The 20,546-nt window shown below is 50.1% G+C and overlaps 1 protein-coding gene across 2 annotated transcripts in view; it reads right to left on the bottom strand.

Moving 5' to 3' along the window:
* VPS13C (vacuolar protein sorting 13 homolog C) overlaps positions 1-20,546 on the bottom strand; it is a 2,773,485-nt gene that overhangs the window by 909,195 nt on the left and 1,843,744 nt on the right. For both annotated transcript variants that reach the window (XM_078680824.1, XM_078680823.1), the window contains exons 64-65: positions 3,968-4,094; positions 1,212-1,447 (exon numbers count right to left, since the gene is read on the bottom strand). In XM_078680824.1, coding sequence (XP_078536950.1) covers positions 1,212-1,447; positions 3,968-4,094 — 363 coding nt within the window. The remainder of the gene's footprint in view (positions 1-1,211; positions 1,448-3,967; positions 4,095-20,546) is intronic.

Consider the following 20,546-nt stretch of genomic DNA (forward strand, 5'->3'; position numbering starts at 1 on the left):
CTTGCTCGTTAGCACATTCTTTTACTGAAATTCTCTGTGAAATCAAAACAATGGCCGCACGGATTTTCCAGGTTGTCATAGGTTTGATTTGTTATGAGAACGTCGTATGCCTTATCAGGGGCTGGAGGAATGTCGCTTGTCTAATTAGATCTCAAGCGTTATGACCTAATCAGATAACACGTTCCTGTGCCGTAGTGTGACTGCGTCAGATAACGGTATCTGCATCATGGGGGCTTTTCTTGCCTCATGGGCTGACTGTTAGTTAACTTGATAGTTAGTTTAACCAGAATAGGGTCAGGAATAGGGGGATCGATTCAGAACCTATAGGAATACATGACAAGAGGGGGTGGATACTTGGTTCCCACTGTTGTGAATATATTTACGTCTCGATTGAAACTTACACTTGTGCACATATAGATTTTTTGTAGATTTACATCCATGGTTATCTGAATGCATTTTGCAACTGCTAAAAATGAATCAACAACAGAGAAAACCATAAGCACTTCAAAAACCATCGCTATACCAGCAGCTGAAAGGAATGATGCTTTTCTGTCATGGTTAACAAATAAAAGTAGAAATGGAAGTAAGAAATATATAAAACTTACCTATCATACAGAGAAAAGCACTATCATTTAACTATTAATCCTAAAATTGTTGGTTGGCATTCATTGTTTCCAAATGGAATCTGGAAATACTATTAGATATTCTATATAAGTCCTCATACACAAAAATATTGTAATTCCTACTGCCATATGCGTATTGTTTGGACTAGCAAATACCGAGGTATATGCCACATAATCTACTACTGTTGTTTTCCCAGCACATGCTTGGTTGCACTTACACTATTTGTGGAGATTGTTAACACTGTGGAATTGCCACAGGCATAAGGTCATGGTTAGTGTGAAATTATAAACGTAGTTTTTTCCTCAAAAGAAAAGAACATTTTCAGGTGTAGACTTCCTTTCCTCCATAAAAAATGGGTGTTAGGCACTTTCCCATACTAGTTCCTCCAATTACATCTGGTCAGTGTTGGTTTAAATTTGAGTGTGAGAATATAAATGGGAAAGGCGTAGCACATGTTTGTGACTCTGAACCCTTCTAACTAATATTAGATGTAAATAATGTTAAAGGGTGTTCCTGGTAGTCAGGTTTCTGTAAAGATACTCAGTCAGTTTAGAATATGCAAACTGTATGTAACATAAGCTACATACCTGGTAATTCCAATATAAGAGATTTCCTGTTTAGTTTCATTGTTGACAAGAGACAGACCGACACTATGCAGCAAAACATTTATTTCCTGATCAGGCTGTTCCAGCTCCTCAGCTTGACGAGCTTTAGAAACCAATGCAACATCGTCTGTAAAAAGGAGTACTCGCTGACGTCCATCTAGAAAAGATACCCAGTGTATCTGAACATTCTGATTGTATGGAAACTGTCCACAATCATCCTGTGTGAAGAAAGAATAATACATGAAAGAGAAAGAACATACACGTCCTCTAGATAGAGAAACATACATAATAACATCATTCTTTTTAGGTGTAGCCACAGAATGTTTTAGGTGTTTATGACCTCATGTCATCAATTTGTTTAAAAAAAAAAGTACAATAAGAAATAAATATATAGAGAATAGGCTTTAGGTCAGCCCACTTTAGCCACTGGATTTCATATTTTGCAACTGCTGTCACGGGACGTCGATCAAGCCTTGGGATTTCGAACATGGTTACATTGTTCAATTTGTGTTTGCATAAAGCTTTAGTTTAAGCACATCATGCAGTCCTTAAAGAAGACGACAGATGAGACAATGTATAGTTTAAAATGAAGAGCCAGGACTTGTTCTTTGATTTGCTTGGCTTACATAAAACACCACAACACTTCATGGTACAATTTAACACAACCTAGCAAAACATAATAAAACAAAACACAGAGTGAAACGGTTTAACCCAATATACCTTAGCTTAGAACAGCATGAAACAACAGAGCGAAAACACCTTAAAATAACAGAACATAGCACAGCACAAAACCCCTAAAATAACAAATAAGGAACCAATATAAAATAGCCTAGCATATCACAATTATCCTAACATAGCACAGCACACCATGACATAACAAATACTTTAACATAATAGCAGAGCATTGTGAAACACAACAAAATACACCTAAACAAAGCACAGCATTGCACTATACACCACAACACAACACATCACAGTGGAACTGTGATGTGCAAACTTGAATTAATGCACTAAGACAGTTTTAAATAAAATCCTAAAACATATTCATTGCGTTTTTTTGAGTGTGTCTACTCATGGTGAAAATATGTTTGTAACGTATTAACAACAAATAATCTTGTTAGTCTCACAGGACTGATCATTCTCCATAACACACCATGCTCATGTAATGCACTGGTGGTTCAGGCGTTACAGTCCACCAGGTTTACTGCCTCTAATTAGTAAGATGGCAGATGAGCCTGTACAGAGGGTCTGCAAAACCACCTCATTAGGCAACATATTTTGTAAGAACAACTAAAAACAGTAACACATTGATGTTAGGTGAAAAATAGCATGGACTAGCCCAAAGACTCTAGTCAGGTTTCAGGTTTCAAGTCTTTATTTCGATTTGATAAATCATAAAAGACACATTGTGATACATTTATAAAAGCTATAACTTAAAAAACTTTTTACAAGAGAAAAAACAAGTACAGATGTGTTTGCTGTTAATTAAAATCTCACTACACAACTACTAGGTTCAAGTATAAAAACCAATACATTAGTAGACAAAAACTACATACAAATAAAGTAAACCAAGTAAACCATACAATAATAATCCTTAGATTAATTGATTATAAGGAGATTTAAAAGAAGTATTAAACATCTTAAATAAGAAACCTGATAAGAACATAAAGATTAACAATTACATAGCAAACCATGACAATCAATCAATGGGACACCATTTCATTCATAAAATGCCAAAAGTGCTATCAGTGCAATCGTATGTTTATGCCGTAAACTAAGTTTGCCACCTTATGAAGCAGTATTGGAGGGCTCTAACAACTTTGACATATGTTTTGACCTGATGATCCAGGCCCACCCCAGGTATTTGGCTAGGCTCACTACGAAGACCTCAGAAGTGATAGTCCTTAGCGCCCAAATGGCCTCTGCAGATTTTCTAAATGGTAAACGCTGGAACAGTGGTTTTAACCATTTGTTTCGCGGCGCCAAGTAGCTAGGGCAGGCAAAAAGAAAGTGGCCCTCAGATTCCTTCTGCCCCGAGCAGCCCTTACAAAGATCTGAGATACCAGTGGACCATTTATTTACAAAGGTGTTCAATGGCAAAGCACCTACCCTGAACTGGTGGTAGAGTTTCTTGTCCAGCGGTTTATTAATAACATCCCAGTAAAGCTCACGAGACAGGTCTAACTGTCTAGTCATTAAGGCTAGTGACTCAGCAGATGGGTCCGATGGCCCCTGACATCCTCTGCTGATAAGTCTACTTATGCAGGAGATGAGCACAGGTCACACATCCCAAGTCATGATCAGAGCCAAGAACCACCTAAAATGAGTGTGGGTCAGACACAGATGTTCGCCACCTGCATTCCAGGAACCGCTTAAGCCCCAAGATTTGTGTAGTAGCATTGTTCATCAAAAGTTTAAATGAGGTGTGAAAAAGGTTGAAAAGAGCCAACTACTAGGCAAGCTTCTTATTCCAGCCTCTGTGATGTGTGGAAAAAAGCAACTAAAGTCAGCAATAAAGGTTTACTGCCAGTAGGAATCTGCAATTTCACGTATTACTTTTATTTCTAGCTGACCTAATTGCTGATAGAAATTCCAGATGGAGATTACTGCCTGTAGGTACTTCTACATGTGGAACATTCAGTAAAGACTAAGAATCAGAAATGAACAATCAACAGTGACATATTATTCAAGAGGGCATTTGTCCATATCAAATGTAAAGTCATTAATTTGAACCCTACCTTAAGGAGAGTATGCTCTCCAACACTTTCAGCACACCTCCAGCATAATTTCCTTGTTCCAGTTGGATCTGCCCAAGCAAAGAGACGCACCTCACCAGGACTTAGTTGCTTTTCATTTGGTGACCCACTGGAATAAAAATATTTGTCTTTGAGAAAAAAATAGAAGCTTGCAAATCAACACAATGATTGTGAACTCTTAACATTGTATAATTCTGTTTAATTTACTGTCACTTTAGTATAACAATACTGAATAAATCAGACTTTATACAGCGGAACATCGTTATAGTCCAGGGTTTACTAATTAAGGATCATTCACTAGTTTTCTGTTTGTATCAGAATTTAGAAAAAAACCTTCTGAATGAAGTTACTTATAATGAATAAAGTTTATTTTTGGATATGCATCTTTCAGTAGACTACTTAGAGAAAATTCCTAGGCACCAGACTGGATCCAGAAAAAAATCTAGAAGCAGTTCCTCCTTACTGGTGCAAAGGAAGATGAGTCCGCAAGGCCTTATGGCTGGTGACTCCACATATTTTATATAATATGCCACAAGCACTGGCAACGTCAGTTGGGTCAGTTTTTTCACAACCTCAAAAAGGCAAGGGTGGACACTGAGAAGCAGGGAGGAGCCAGGAAGGAGGTCTATAAGGTATTTGTGGGTAAAATGAGTAGCCATTGGAAAGAAGATTAGCAACAGTGGGAAATGTGCTCTTGCAACGAATATTCCTTCTAGCATAATTTTTTTGACTCGCTAAGGAGTTTTTGTGAGGAAATGGGTTGTAATGTATGGTGTGGCAGTGCAACCTAATCATGTATTAAGCTTACTAACTCCTTTAGGACCAGTAGATTTTGTTTGTTAAACCCTTAGCTCAACCCTGGGTAGCTGTGGCTCTGAGCAATCAAGCTTACACAGAGGAACAAATGTAAAGCATTTAAACAGCACCAGGATAATTGAATAAGAAATACATAAGACACTCAAGAAGGGGGGGGGCGTGGCTTGAGCGCCGATGGAGCAGGCGGCGTGAGCCGATAGATCCGCGCTCGATCCCTCATTAATCCTGCACACGGGGGTCTACAGTGGCTCATGACGGCGGTATTTGGGTCGGAACCTCTGGGGTACATTCTGTGCCCGAAACTGCCTCAAGAGGGGGCCCGGTGAGCGAGTTTACCCTCGCGGACCTAGACCGGGCGTGAAGAGACGGAACCCACAAAATGGCGGCGGCGATCGCGAAGTGACGGCGATTTGGAGAGCCGGCCTGCCTGCTACGACGCTGGCCTGATAGGCGGGACCGCGGCGAGAGAGGAGCTGCGGTGACCGCGCACCTGGGGACAGGCGGCCCGAGAGGGGACACCAGAGAATGACTATTAGACGGTAACCGGCTAAAATCCATCGGAGGTCCCAAAATGGCGCCTGCATGAAAAGGCGACGAGAGGAGGAGGTGCCCTTTGCTCCGTGGCTGAGACACGAAGGGGTAAGGAGCTGGTGCGCTCACGGATCAGCGCGGGTGCTCAGTGCCCTGAAATGTCCAACGTGGTGGGCCCCGGGGCTCCAAGTGGGTGACGCTCAGTGGCGACCAGGACCCTGGCAATTACGGATCCTTTGTAGGAACGCTGAACGCCGCCACAGCGGTAGGAGGTCGGACAGAGACCGCTCCGGATGCACTGCCCGGGGCGCGACAACGAAGGCGGCGCCGAGGAGACGCTGGGACTGTCCCCCTGTTGCTGCGCCGCACGCCCGGCAGGCAGCTGAGGAGTGGCTGGTGTGATTGAACCCCTGACTCGGCACATCCAGGGAAGGGCGCGGAGAGGAGCGCAAAGGCCCTGCTACGTCCGAGGCCTGCAAAGGGGTCCATACAGGCTGCCACTCGGAAGTAGGTCACGAGGCCACGGCGTGCCTAGCTCTGCTGCCTAGAATCGGAGGGACCGGGAGTGGGACAGGTAGCGGAACGGCGCTGATAACTGGTGATCTATTGTGGGTCACTAGATGGACCTCAGAACCTTCTTGAGCATAGTTCTGACCCGGTTGTAACAAAGGTGGGTCGCCCATACAGGGGCTGGACTTTGCTGCGGTACCCGATGCCGACGGGGCCCTCGTCTCCCATACTGGCCCAAAGATAGATTAGGTGGCCCTACGCCTGGGGTCGCAACGGCGGCAGCCGCACACCAGCGGAGGGACTGCGGCCTTGCTGGAGCTGCACGTGGCTTGGACTAACAACCCTTTCCTGGCATCGGACGGAGAGCTTCGCGCTGCCTGAAAATAAAGAGACAGCAGTGGACGGTGTCTACGGGCGGCTCTGTGAGGGGAGTGTCTACCAAGATGAAACCGAGAGTTGCGGATGGCGATAGTGCGGCGCAGAGTACTGCTTCGGAGAACGGAGGGCTGGTGGAGGGCACGGAAACTGAGAAGAGGCTGAACAAATGCCTGGATCAGATACTAGAGGCCATCACGACAACCAAAGACTCCCTGCATAACGACATTGCGCAGGTTGCGACGGGGCTGGGCCTCCTGAAAGCTGATCACTCAAAGCTGGTGGACAGGGTGAAAGACACTGAACTGGTAGTACAGGATCTGAAACCAGCGGTGGTGACTATCGAGCGGAAATTAGAGGATGCGCTGCAACGGCTAACGACGCTGGAGAAGAGGGCAGAGGAAGCCGAAAGTAGGAACCGGCGCAACAATGTGAGGGTGGTTGGCCTGCCAGAGAAAATTGAGGGGATGGATATGATCTCTTACCTGGAGAACTGGTTCAGGTCACAGGTGGCCCCGGAAGGACTATCCTCCTTCTTTACTCTTGAAAGAGCACATAGAGTCCCGGCCGCACCACCACTGCTGGGGCGCGCCCTCCTAGACCTGTGGTGGCTTGTGTCCTTCACTATAAAGACAGAGACCTGCTAATTCAAAATGCACGCTCCATGGGGCCTTTTAACCGCTTCCGTGCGGAGCCGATTCCGCCCCTGTGCTGGACATTCCAGAACAGGGTGCGGTCGTGACAGAACCATTCCGTCATCAGCACAGCTCAGCCGTGACTGATGACGGAATGGTTCCGTCACAAGCATCGAAGGGGTTAAGGTGGAGAACAGCGCGGTCACCATATTCCCGGACTATACCCAGGATATTCAACGTCGTAGGACCTCATACCTAGCGGTGAAAAAGGAACTCAGGACTGAGGGGATTCAATATTCACTGCTGTTTCCGGAAAGGTTGCGAGTCATCTTGGATGGCACGACGCAGTTCTTCTTGTCGCCGGAGGATGCTTGGTCATGGCTTGAGTCCTACAGAGCGGGCACTGATCGCAGGGGCAAAACTGCAGATGATCGGCCAAAGCCAGTGAGGGTGCGCCAATCACAACGCATCCGAAAGAGACATCGGACTCAACAGGCCCTATTGCTGGCTCAAATGGCGGCGGAAAAACAGGGAGCGCTGGCAGCGACAGCAGCAATCACTGGATCGCAGACGGACGACCAGACTGGAAGATCGGCGTCAGAAGACGACAAAGGACAATCAGGGACTGAATTATCAGATGTGGATAGCACCGTAGGGCCGGAAGTAACTCCTCGAACAGCGGACGATTTGTGATCTACATGACTCCAAAGGTGCAATGTCACCTGGGGCCGGTCATTGGAGGAACAGAAGAGTATGGTAACCTTTTCATTGCTGTTATAGTCATGAGCCGCTCAGCGGGATCATGGAGCGGGGGACGGGGGCGGGAACTGCCGCCTATCGGTGCATCACCACGTTCCTATTGCCCTTAAGGCAACCTGTAGTGACTACTGCAGGGTAGATTTGTTTCTATGGTTACTGAGGTTTGGATGGGGACTGATGCGCGACTATTGGTTCCTGTTCTGGGGGCATGGGCGTTGGGTATGTTAAGGGATGTGGGGGGGGTGGGTCTGTCTGATGATGGTGTGAGCTGGAGAAATGTGAAAGAGATGATGTTGGGGGAGGATAGCAATGGCGACATTACCTGAACTGAAGTGCATCACTTGGAATGTACGTGGACTGCATACTATGTCCCGACGCAATAAGGTACATGCGTATTTGGTGAGACGTGGGATCCAGATTGCGTTGCTCCAGGAGACCCATCTTACCAAATTGGAATGTGCGGCGCTGCAAAGACGCTGGAGGGGGCAGGTATTTGGTACAGCGTATTCAGCGCATGCGAGGGGGGTGCTGGTTTGGGTGAGGGCTGGAACTCCATTTCAGGTCATGAGTCAAATAGTCGACCCGGAGGGTAGATATGTGGGAGTAATGGGAAGACTGTATGGCAGAGAGGTGGCACTTTGTAGCATTTACGCACCGAATGTGGACCAGCCCCGATTCTTTGACGCCGTCTCAGGCGTACTAGCGCATTATTTGGCGGGACCGATAATACTGGGTGGCGACTTTAACTCCATTACAGATACTACCTTAGACAGGTCCCATCCGCCACTGGCTGAGTCCCTGGTACGTAGGGTAGCACGGCGGAGAATGGAATGGCAGACTGAATGGGGGCTGATGGATGTGTGGCGTGGGCAGCACCCTGATGATAGGGACTACTCCTTCTTTTCCGCGCTCCATGAACTGCATGTCCGGATTGACACGATTCTCTGTGACCCTACCACGGCTAACATGTCGTCGCATACTGAATACCTAGCTAGGACCATCTCTGATCATAATCCCCAGCTACTCTCTCTCCATTGGCAGCGGGCAAGAATGACAATTCCCAATTGGCGATTGAATCCAGACACGCTAGAAGATCAGGTGTTTAGGGCTGAGGTCCAGGAGGGAGTGGAAATGTACTTTGAGATTAACGAGGGATCGGCTTTATCAAGAGGGCTTGAGTGGGACGCATTTAAGGTGGTAGCGAGAGGCCTGTGTATTGGTAAACACTGCGGGGTCAGGAAAGTGATATTAGAGGGGATCATGAAGGCGGAGGAGGAGCTAAGGAAGATAGAGCAACGAAGACCTGAGCAGGAGGCGTTGCAGGCGCAGCTTCTGGAGGCTAAGGAATTAGTGGCAGCGGAAACTGAAAGGTTACGCTGCTATGATTATAAGCAGTATACGGCGAGGGTCCATGATGAGGGTGACAAGGTGGGTACGCTGTTGGCGAGGCTGGCGAACCCGGATCCTAGGGGGTGCTCGATCCTGAGCCTGAGGACGGAATCAGGGGACACGGTTTATTCCCAGATGGCGATCCTCTCATGCTTCACAGAATATTATGAGACCCTGTACCGGAGTCGGTTGACAACGGAAGGTGCGGACATAGAGGATTACCTGGCGGAGATCCGGTTTCCGCAGTTAGAGGCCGAGGACGCTAAAGCCTTGGGCGCTGCGATCACGCTAGCTGAGATCAGAGGGGCAGTCAAGCAGATGGCAAGGAAAAAGACTCCTGGGGTGGATGGTTTCCCGGTAGAATTTTATGCTGAATACATTGATGCCTTGGCACACCGGATGCTGGTAGTTTATAATGAAGCACTGCAGCGAGGCTGCTTGCCCAGTTCTATGCGGGAGGCTCTGGTGGTGCCCTTGCTGAAGCCGGGGAGAGACAGCGCGGATGTGACTTCCTACAGGCCACTATCTATGTTGACGGTGGATTATAAAATCTTGAGCCGTATCCTGGCCACCAGATTACTACCGTATATGACGACATTGATTCACGAGGACCAGGCTGGTTTTATCCCCACCCGGAACACTTCAGTTAATATCCGCCGCTTAGTACGTGTTTTGGGGAGCGAGCTGGAACCGGATGAATGGCTGGCAGTATTATCTATTGATATAGAAAAGGCATTTGATAGCTTGGAATGGGCCTATCTGGACAAAGTACTAGAGAAGTTTGGAATGGGAACAGGGTTCCGACGCTGGACAGGTGTGCTGTACTCCTCGGCCACCGCCAGGGTGCGGCTGGGCTCAGTGATATCAACCGCGTACCCGGTACAGCGGGGCACGCGACAGGGGTGCTCATTGTCGCCTCTGTTGTTCGCCCTGGCGATCGAGCCCTTGGCGATTCGCGCTAGGACGGGGGAGGCATACAAGGGGATCGTCTGTCGAGGCGAGCATCACTGTATCTCGCTATATGCGGATGATCTATTGCTATTCCTGGAAGATACGACCGGGGCGTTGAGAAAGGCGGTAGCAATGCTCGATACATTTGGGGCTTTGTCGGGTCTCGGAGTAAACTAGCGTAAGACTTGTGTCTTCCCACTGAAGGCGGATGCCCCCCAGCCGCCGCTGCCTGTAGATGTGATTTGGGAGGGTTCTTGCTTTACCTACCTGGGAGTGAGGATCTATCATAAAGCTGAAGACTTATTGGAGGGCAACATTGGACGCTGCATCAGAGCCTTGAGGGGTTCGGTGGCATTTTAGGCCACACTCCCGTTGTCGGTAGTTGGCAGAGTGGCGTTACTCAAGATGGTGGCCTTGCCGCGCCTCCTGTATTATTCCCGGTTCTTTACGGACCTACGGACCCTTACTATCGGGTTCCTATGGGGAAGTGGAAGGAGAAGGGTTGCGTTGGACACACTGCGTCGGCCAAAATCAGAAGGGGGAATGGCGGTGCCGGATTTTGAATTGTATTATTTGGCGGCACAGCTGCAGATCCTTACGCAACACATACCTAGGGAATTTAGGGGCCCTGACTTACGCAGAGGGACTGTAGCATGTACTGTCCTATATTATCCTGCAACAACACCTTGATGTAGGAGAACTGACGCTCGAGGAAAAGACATTGCGGTTGTGCTGGAATAGGAGTCAGAAGCAAGCAGGAGTGGCACATCCGTATGCCCCAGAAATACCTCTGGGCATGTTGACGGCCTTACCGCATGGAGGGGACTGGTCTCCCCTTCAGGAATGGGAGGAGTTGGGGCTCCACATGGTGGGTGACCTATACGCCGACGGCGAGTTACTTCCCTTCCAAGCGGTGCAGGACATATTTGGAATCCCGGCTGGGAGCTTCCTGTTATACCTGGCCGTGACTGCGGCCATAAAGAAACATTGGAAGGTGGGGCAATCAGAACCTACGACCACGATGGCGTGCCAGTATGTGGTGATGTCGGCGGGGACGTTTAAGGCAATTACGTGTTTGCATACTCGAATGCTTCATGAGAACCTGACACCCCCTGCGACGCTGAAACTGAAATGGGAGGAGAGTGTGGGGAAACCTATACCGGATGCCACCTGGGGTCAACTCCTGAGGAGGGCATGGAAAGGTTGTAGGAATGCCCGTTTCCAACAAGTACACTTTTTTTGTGATACATAGGGCCTACTTAACACCGGGCAAGATACAAAGGCATTTCCATGCGCAGGGGGCGGCGTGCCCAAGATGCTTCTTCCCAGGGGCGGAGCTGGACCACATGCTGTGGGATTGCCCGAAGCTGGGCCTGTATTGGACGGAAGTGGGAGAGCTATTAAAGGGAGTGACAGATAGACAGGTGATTTATGATAAGGCAGCCTGTCTGCTACTTTGGTTCCCACACACAAAGAAAACGAAGATCACCAGTAAATTCATAGACCTAGGACTTATCTTGGCCCAGAGAGAAATCGCCTGGCACTGGAAGTCGTTGGAGGGCCCGTCCAGTAAGCGCTGGGCAACGGAATTGGAAAAGTGGGCAAAAAGTGAAAGTGTGGTCCGGCTTAGACAGGCGACCCGCCTAGCTGATGAGAAGGGCTTGGAGGCGGCACGGGCATGGGAAGGTCTTGTGCTTGCCCTGCATGAGTATCAATCACAGGAGAGAGACCAGGAAGACTGAAAGTACTAGAGGGTTCCAGGTGGTGCACAAGTGTATGAGTGTTGCTCCCCCAGCTCCTGAGTAATGAGACTTCATCCTGAATTCAGCTCACACTGGCGAGAGGCTATGGGGTGGGTGATGGGTGGGGGGTTACGGGACCTCTGCCTAAAGAATGAGGATGATTGCTGAGAGTGGATGGAGTGATGATTGTAGGATGCAGGGATCGTTGGGCAAGTCCCATTAGATGAGGCAAAGGACATTGAACTAGTTCATCACTATTTATTATGGCAGGGGAAGACATGTTACTGGTTGGGGTTAGGGGTTAGGTAGGGGAAATGAAAAGCAGATCTTTTTTTCACAAGCCTGAAAGTATTGATGTCAAGTGAATATTGTTGTTGTTGTCTTCTCGCCTGGTCTCTGTACGGACTACTAGTTGTCGCCGCCCTGCCTCCGGGATGAGGGCTGACTGGCTGTGTGTTAATTTGCTCATGCATGGGGACCGGCGGTAAGCGGATACAGGCGGAATTGTCTCTATGATTGTACATTTATAAATCTGCAATAAAAATTGTTTAAAAAAAATATAATAAATAAGACACTCAAGAAATCTAACACCAATTTATAAAAATAGTCTGCATTTTATGTACGAGACATCCAAATGAAAACGATCCAGCAGTGGGTTCCAGAGATACAGCAGTAACAAAGTATAGCAAATAGGCACTTTTTCACTTAAGGGCGAACAAGCATTGGCAAGTACACTGACTTTGACCCAACCTTTTTCAAGAAAAACTTGGATAAGTATCAATATGGTTACTCCAAGTCACTTTAGACAACCAACTCTGGCAGGGAGTCAGTGAGGTGGGACCTCAGAAAAGAACAGCCTCAGTTAGTTCCAGGCATGTGCATCTCCTTGCCATTGACTCCTATGGAAGTGGTACAGATACAAGGGATACAGAATGCTGAAGATGCTCAAGGATGGTTTGGATGTGATGCACAAGTTACTTACCTTCGGTAAGAAACAGTAGTTAGTATTAGATTCCTTACCTTAGAATATCCCCAGGCTGGATCCGGAAACTTTTGTGTAGCAGTACCCTTGCGCATCGGAAGGCATCGTCTGCGGCTCCGCGTCTGTTGCCGGGATGGCGTTGCCAGAGTACTTAGACACCGCCCTCGCGCGCTGACGTCAGTTCTTATACACAGCTTTTCCGTGCCAGAAACACAGAGCTATGATAAAAACCAACACTGGTGCCATGAAACTTGGGCCCTGAAAGGGGATAACCTTAACCCTAGATATCGGTTCGCTGAACGGGGAGGATGGATGGGGCGGTAAGGAATCTAATACTAACTACTGTTTCTTACAGATATATTGTTACCGAAGGTAAGTAACTTGTGCATCTGAAAGAAACAGGTTAGTATTAGATTCCTTACCTTAGAATAGATACCCCAGCAATACCAACCCCGGTGGTGGGTCTGCAAACCAATGATCACACCAGAAAGTCCTGGAGGACGGAACGGCCAAAGATGACATCCCTCCGGACTTGGCTGTCCAGGCAGTAGTGTCTTGCGAACGTGTGCAGCGAGGCCCACATAGCTGCCTGACAGATGTCCTGCAAGGGGCCTCCCCGGCCCAGGGCAGTAGTAGCCGCCGTGGCCCGAGTGGAAGGGGCCCTCAGCCCAACAGGAGGCTCCTTCTTAGCCAAAGAGTAGCATGCCTTGATGCACAACATGACTCACCGAGAGATGGTCAGTTTGTGCACCGCCCGCCCCATCTTAGCGCCCACGTAACCAACAAAGAGTTGGTCATCCACCCCGGAACTGGCGTGTGCGATCCAGATAGTATGACAGCACACGTTTTGGGTCCAGACGGTGGAGACGCTCTTCCTCTTTAGAGGGATGCGGAGGCGGAGGCGGAAAGAAGGTGGGAAAGGTGATGGACTGCCCGATGTGGAAGGCTGTGACTACCTTGGGCAGGAAAGAGGGTCGTGTTCGCAACACAACCTTGTCTGGATGGACAGAAAGGAAAGGAGGTTTAGAGGAAAGAGCCTGGAGCTCACTCACTCTCCTGGCAGAGGTGATGGCAACCAGGAAAGCAGTCTTACGTGTAAGAAGAGGGAGGGAACAGCTATGAAGCTGCTCAATAGGAGCGCACATCAGGTAAGTCAGAACCAGGTTCAAGTCCAACTGGGGCATTACGAAAGGAACAGGGGGGAACATATGAGTGATGCCCTTCAAGAATCTGTTAACAATTGGGGACTTGAAAAAAGAAGGCTGATCAGGTAGCCCCAAGAAGGCGGAAAGGGCAGAAAGGTAGCCCTTGATAGTGCCCAGAGCAGAGCCCTGCTGGGCAAGAGAAAGAAGGAAGAGGAGAACCTCAGAAAGGGGGGCAGAGACTGGATCCACAGCCTTTGCTGTGCACCATGCCACAAATCTGTTCCACCTGCAGGCGTATACCGACTTTGTGGAGGGACGCCTGGCTGCCAGAATCACATTACAAACTTCAGGAGGCATCTTGATGCCTCCGGGCTGAGTAGCGCATTATAAGACTCATTTAATTTAATTTAATTTCATTTCAAGTCAAATGGCCTCAACTGTCGCCGCTCAATCTCCAAGCATAGAGGTGGAGACTGGACAGGTGCGGGAGGAGGACCGTCCCCTGCTGCTGCGACAGACGGTCCTCCTGAAGAGGCAGACGAATCGGGGGATCGACAGACATGCTGAGTAGCTCTGGATACCAATATCTTCATGCCCAGTCCAGAGCCACAAGGATAACTTGGGCCCGGTCGCGCCTGATCTTCATCAGCACTCAGGGCAGAAGTGCAATAGGCGGAAAGGCGTTCAACAGACCGCAGCTCCACTCGCGACGAAACGCATCTCCGAGTGAGTGCCGCCTTGGAAATTCCAACGTGCAGAAATGATGACATTGCGCGTTCTCTTCTGTGGCGAATAGATCTAACCAAGGCTCTCCCATTGCTGAAAGAGGCCTTGCGCCACGTCCGAGTTCAGACGCCATTCGTGATCCATCATGCACCGACGGCTGAGTTCGTCCGCCCTGGCGTTCAGGGAACCTGCCAGGTGTTGAACCACCAGGGCACGCTCTGATGTTCCAGCCACTGCCAGAGGCGCAGAGCCTCCTGGCATAGGGCCCACGACCCCACCCCGCCCTGTTTGTTGCAGTACCACATGGTGGTGGTGTTGTCCGTGAACACCTGCACTACACTCCTCCGGACAGAGGGGAGGAATGCCTTCAATGCAAGCCGGATCGCCCGCAGCTCGAGAAGGTTGATGTGGAGCCAGGACTCCGCCGGAGACCAGAGGCCTCTGATCTCCGCCTCTCCCATGTGCTCCCCCCAGCCCTGGAGGGACGCGTCCGTCACAACTACGTGCTCCGGTTGGGGTAGGGAGAGGGATCTGCCGCTGATCCAATCGCGGTCAGTGAGCCACCACTGCAACTGTCTTGCAGTGACCTCTGAGATCAAGACATGGTCGGACAAGTTGCCCTGATGCTGGCCCCACCAAAACTTCAGGTCCCACTGCAGAGCCCGCATCCGCCACCGGGCGTGATGCACCAGAAGGATGCAGGAGGCCATCAGCCCCAGAAGCCGCAGCGTCAATATGACCGAGACTCGGGATAATGGCTGAAAGATCGGAATCAGAGCCTGAATATCCCGAACCCGCTGTTCTTGAGGATAGACCCTAAACTGCGCTGAGTCTAGCACCGCTCAGATGAAGAGGAGCTTCTGAGAGGGGCACAGGTGTGACTTTGGCACATTGATGGAGAACCCCAGCTGGTGCAGGAGATCTACCGTAGTCTGGAGGTGGCTGACGACTGTCTGGGGCGAGCCCGCCTTCAACAACCAGTCGTCGAGGTAGGGGAAGACTAAAACCCCTAACCTGCGCAGATGAGCTGCGACCACCGCCATCACCTTTGTGAACACCCGTGGGTCGCTGGTAAGGCCGAAGGGAAGCACGGTAAACTGAAAGTGCTTGTGGCCTACCGCGAACCGCAGGTAACGCCGGTGGGCCGGCAAGACGGGGATGTGAAAATAAGCGTCCTGCAAGTCCAACACTACCATCCAGTCTCACGGGTCCAGGGCAGCTAAGACCTGAGCCAGTGTCAGCATCTTGAACTTCTCCTTTCGGAGGAAACCGTTGACGTTCCGTAGGTTCAAGATAGGGCGTAGGCCCCCTTTGCCCTTCTTGGGTACCAGAAAGTAGTGGGAGTAACAACCACACTCTACTTCTGGCCCAGGAACGCGCTCGATGGCCCCCTTGGCCAAGAGGGCCATAACTTCCTCTTGTAGAAGCTTCAAGTGATCTCCCAACACGCGGTGGTACTGCGGTGGCATGGCTGGAGGGGACGCCTCGAAGGGGAGGGAGTAGCCCCTTTGGACGATTTGAAGCACCCACCTGTCCGATGTGACAGTGCGCCAGTGGAGGTGGTGATGGCGAACCCTGCCCCCCACTGGCGTCACATGAGCCTGAAAGCTCGGACTAGGAGGGTTTTGAGGTGGATGCTGCAGGGGTAGGTGTGGACTGGCCTCGCCGTTGTCCCCGACCGCCGCCAGGGCGGTTTCCACGTCCGCCACCGTGCTGGATGGTAGTCTGCGGCACGTGGCTGGCAGGACGTGTGGGGTCGCCCCTTCCTTGGCCACGAAAGGGGCGAAAGGCAGCCATTTTCTGGGGCAGGGGCCGAGAGGCCCAAGGACTTGGCCATAGCCCTGGAGTCCTTAAAGCGCTCAAGCGCATGGTCGGCCTTGTCGCCAAAGAGGCGACTGCCATCAAACGGCATGTCCATAAGGGTGTTTTGGACATCAGCCGAAAAGTTGGCGGACCTCAACCAGGCGTGGCGACGAATCGCCACCGTCGTTGCCATCGCTCTGCCCAGTGAGTCTGTGGTATCCAGCCCACACCGGATGGAATACCGTGCCGTATCTCGACCCTCCGCAAGGGCTTGGGCGAGTTTAGTCCGGGCCCCCTCCGGACATTGTGGAAGCACGTCCGTGACTGTGTCCCACAGAGAGTGGGTGTAATGGCCCAAGAGGCATGCGATGTTGACTGACCGCAACCCCAAACTCAGGGAGGAGAATACCTTTTTCCCGTATTGCTCATACTTCTTGGATTCCCGATCGGGGGGAGCCGTTGGAAATGCGGTCTGGGAGTTAGAGGCCTGGATGACCAGGCTCTCGGGGGTGGGGTGGGTAGACAGGAAGCAGGGGTCGCCCGGAGCCGGGCGGTGGCGCCTGGCCACGTTCCTATCTACAGGCGGACCTCTAGCGGGCTTGGACCAAGTGCCCAGAAGAACGTCTGACAAGGCCTCATTAAAAGGCAGCAGAGGCTCGGCCGAGCTTGCCTGCGGTTTAAGGACCTCAGTGAGGAGGTTAGTCCTCACGGCCGCGACGGGGAGCTCAAGGCCCAAGGCCTTGGCAGCCTGCGTCAGCACCACACTCCGGCGCCGATTGCAGCCGACATCAGTCAGCTGCAATCGACGCAGGGTTTTAACCCGGGCATCCCTACCGGCTCCGTCGGAGTCGAGAGACTTCGGAAGAGGATCAAAAAGGATCAAAAAAGTTAGTCAAATATTGACTAGAGTACAACTTTTTCCAGATCGGTGCTTTCTGGCGCGGAAAAAATAAGAACTGACGTCAGCGCGCGAGGGCGGCGTCTAAGTACTCCGGCGACTTCATCTCAGCGCCAACGACACAGACGACGGACGCGAAGCCGCAGACAACGGCTACCGACACGCAAGGGTAGTGCTACGTAAAAGTTTCCGGATCCAGTCTGACGCCTGGGGATATTCTAAGGTAAGATTTCTAATACTAACCTGTTTCATTCAGATGCGATTGACAGGGGTTCTCCCTCAGTGAATCAGTCACGGCCATAGGGGTTGACGTCCCTCGGAATCTTCTCGGTCCTGGCAGAATTCCAGTCACAATCGGGCTACTAGCCGCCCATATCACGGTCACAGTGGAATACTTCTTTGGATAGTAACTTGCCTTCTGGTCGACCAAGCTGCACTTCAACAACTCTACCAGGTTCAGCAGACTCTGGGGCAAAATTGAGTATTAGGTTCTGGTCCCTGGTGCTGCACAGCGCTGAGGAGCGGCAATGAGATGATCTGGGCTACCAACCAGCCCCAGTAGACTTCTTCAGCTGCTGTAGCCCTATGCTGTGAACAGGTCAGCCAACTGGCCTTTGGAGTATCTTGCTTTGGCTGGGCTCCGAAGTCATCTTCTCTATGAGCAGGACACAGTAGACACAGTCCCTTCTCCTCTGCTAGCCACCAGGTTCAACAGGTGCAGACTATTCGGGTGCAACCTCTCTATGCCTGGGCCTTGGTGCAGGAGGGCAATCCTTCTTCGGTCCTCTTCACCAGTCCAGTTAAGATCTGACTTCTGGGTGAAAAGGATGCCCTACCTATGCCCAGAAAATGCCCTCAGGATTGACGCGTTCAGCAACCAATGGGCTACTAGGTTCCCTCCCTCCTCGTGACCACTTCTTGTGAAGTGCAGCATCTGGCTATCCCTGAATTCTCCATTCTACCCACTTCCAAAATGGCAGAATCCTTCCCTAGGTGTGTCAAGCTCCCTAACCCAACCAAGGGGTGTGGAAGGGCTACAAGCCCCTGAAAAAAAAGTTTGGCGACTGGTTTCCCCTCGCCTTCCTGAATGACAGCCTGTCTACCTAACCAATAGAGGAGCCCTCTCCCAAGCGTTCACCATTGGTCCTTCAAAGGCAGCTTCTCCTTTGAAGCTCAACTTTTGGACCAACACCAGTGTGTCTTCATGCCAGGGAGAGTTAACACCTCTTTCCCCCGCAGACTGCTATTGTCTGCTTTCCTGGGAGTCTCCCCAGGAGTGGAGAGCGGTCTCAGAGACAGACTGTGTGGCAACCGTGGATGGGCACAGATGATTTAGGGCAACAAAGTGGCAACTTTGTAAAAGCATCAGTTTGCAAGAAGTTACATCAGTTTCGACTTGGACATCAAGTCGGCCTTAATGTAACAAGTTGTTTGATACCTTATAGTACCAACTTTAAAAAAAATATATGTATTTTTATTAGTAGTAGGCAAATCAGGATCAATGAACAGACATTATTTTTGAAACATTGATGAATATGCGGTTGTCCATTCCAAGGGACCCCTTGGTACAATTCTCATGACATAGAGCGGCGTATTGCAGGCATCATACAGGAGATGATCTCCCATATTATACACAACCCTCATTTCAGGTGCAACATTTCAGACATACCCAGCGGGTAGGGTTCGTCTCATACCGCCCAGCCCATAGCCACTTCTGTGCTACCCGAGGGGTAATCCATATGTAATTGCTTTCTTCTTGTCATTTTGCTATTTTTTTATTTTACTTATTTTTTCAACAAACAAAACATTTAAATCCATTGTTGCTATTGACAGCATCTGGTGGTAAAGGCATCCACCTACACATTGTGCTTATGTGTCTTTGTTTGATGTTCGAGAGAGGTTTTCACATGGTGCAGCATCCCTCACTTCCTGCCCCCAACTGGGGTGTGTCTGGGTTGGGGAAGAATGATGTGAAGGGGCATAAGTGGGAGTGGGACTAGTAGAAAAGGCATAGTCCATCCACAAGGTCTCCGAGGCATCGGAATGTTAGCCAGCCAGAGGTCAACACCTGACTGCCTGTTGTGGGCCCAGAAGTATTGCCTCAGTGAAGGGGGTACCAGGCATTTTAGATTATTTAACTATGGGAGGGTGGGAGCCATCTGGGGAGCTAAGCTGTGTGGGCGTCTGTGTCTCGTCCCTAGGGCGATCAGTGTTACTCCCTCCAGAGTGGTCTATCCCATGCGTTCTATCCAACATAATGCCCCAGGTCTCTAGATCTTGGTCTGCGTTCTCATCCGTGCAGCCCGCACGTAGCCAGTGCTCTTCCTCTACCCCCCCATTCGCAGAGGCCTGTCCTTCATTTCTCCAGGAGGAGAGGTGCGGCTAACTTCAAGTGGATAGCTATGCACCGTTCTGCCAACACCTGCCTGAGCATAGTGAATTTATGCTGCATGCGGGTTGTGGCCCTGGTATCGGTTGCATCCCCAGCAGACAGTGTTTGACTGAAGACTCAATTGGGAGCTTTTTTGCCCTCCGCAAAGTGTCCAGCACTGTGCTCCAGTAGGAGCAGATCATTCATGGGACAATTCCAGGTCAAATTAGCAAAATGGGCAGGTGTGGCGCCTCATCTCAGGCACTTAGGTGAGTGCGATGGGTCAAACTTTGATAAGCGCAGTGGGGTCAGGTGGGTGCGGTGGAGGTAGTTGAACTGCGTGAGCTTGAATCGGGAATTGCTCAAGACGTTTTGGACCAGCGCAAATGCGCATTTGCATTAACAATCCGCTAATGACACAGTTAGGTCTTCTTCCCACCTGACCCGAGTCTCAGTTAAGTCTATTCTACGATCGGTCGTAAGGGCCTTGAATAGCCGGGATATTCATCCTCGAAAGGAGCCTGGGTCTAGGATTGTGCACAGCATGCTTGATACCACTGGCTCATTCAGAAACGTGGTCCAGATTTCACAGAACGTGCGAGTTATCTTCCCATACTGGAGGAATTGGCCCTCCGGGACACCGGAAGGTTCCTTTGCAGCCTCAAAGGACAAAAAGGAATCGGTAAGGTATAAATCCTCTGCAGAGGTGCAGCCGCCCTCACTCTAACGGGCCACATCCATGACTGATTGTATCTGCCGGAAACCCAGGAGCCACTCCAGAGGGAGAGCGCGTGCATAACGGGCCCTCCGCAGCACGAGGGTGACTGCTCACTCCCATGCCCAGGCGATCTGTTTAATCATAAATGGCCAGTCCGAAGGGGTTCTAGCCCCCATCATCAGGTATCTAGGGAGGTTTGCTTCAGGGCAC

Source organism: Lissotriton helveticus, chromosome 3_1 (assembly GCF_964261635.1).
Source record: "Lissotriton helveticus chromosome 3_1, aLisHel1.1, whole genome shotgun sequence".
In the NCBI taxonomy this organism is placed as follows: Eukaryota; Metazoa; Chordata; class Amphibia; order Caudata; family Salamandridae; genus Lissotriton; species Lissotriton helveticus.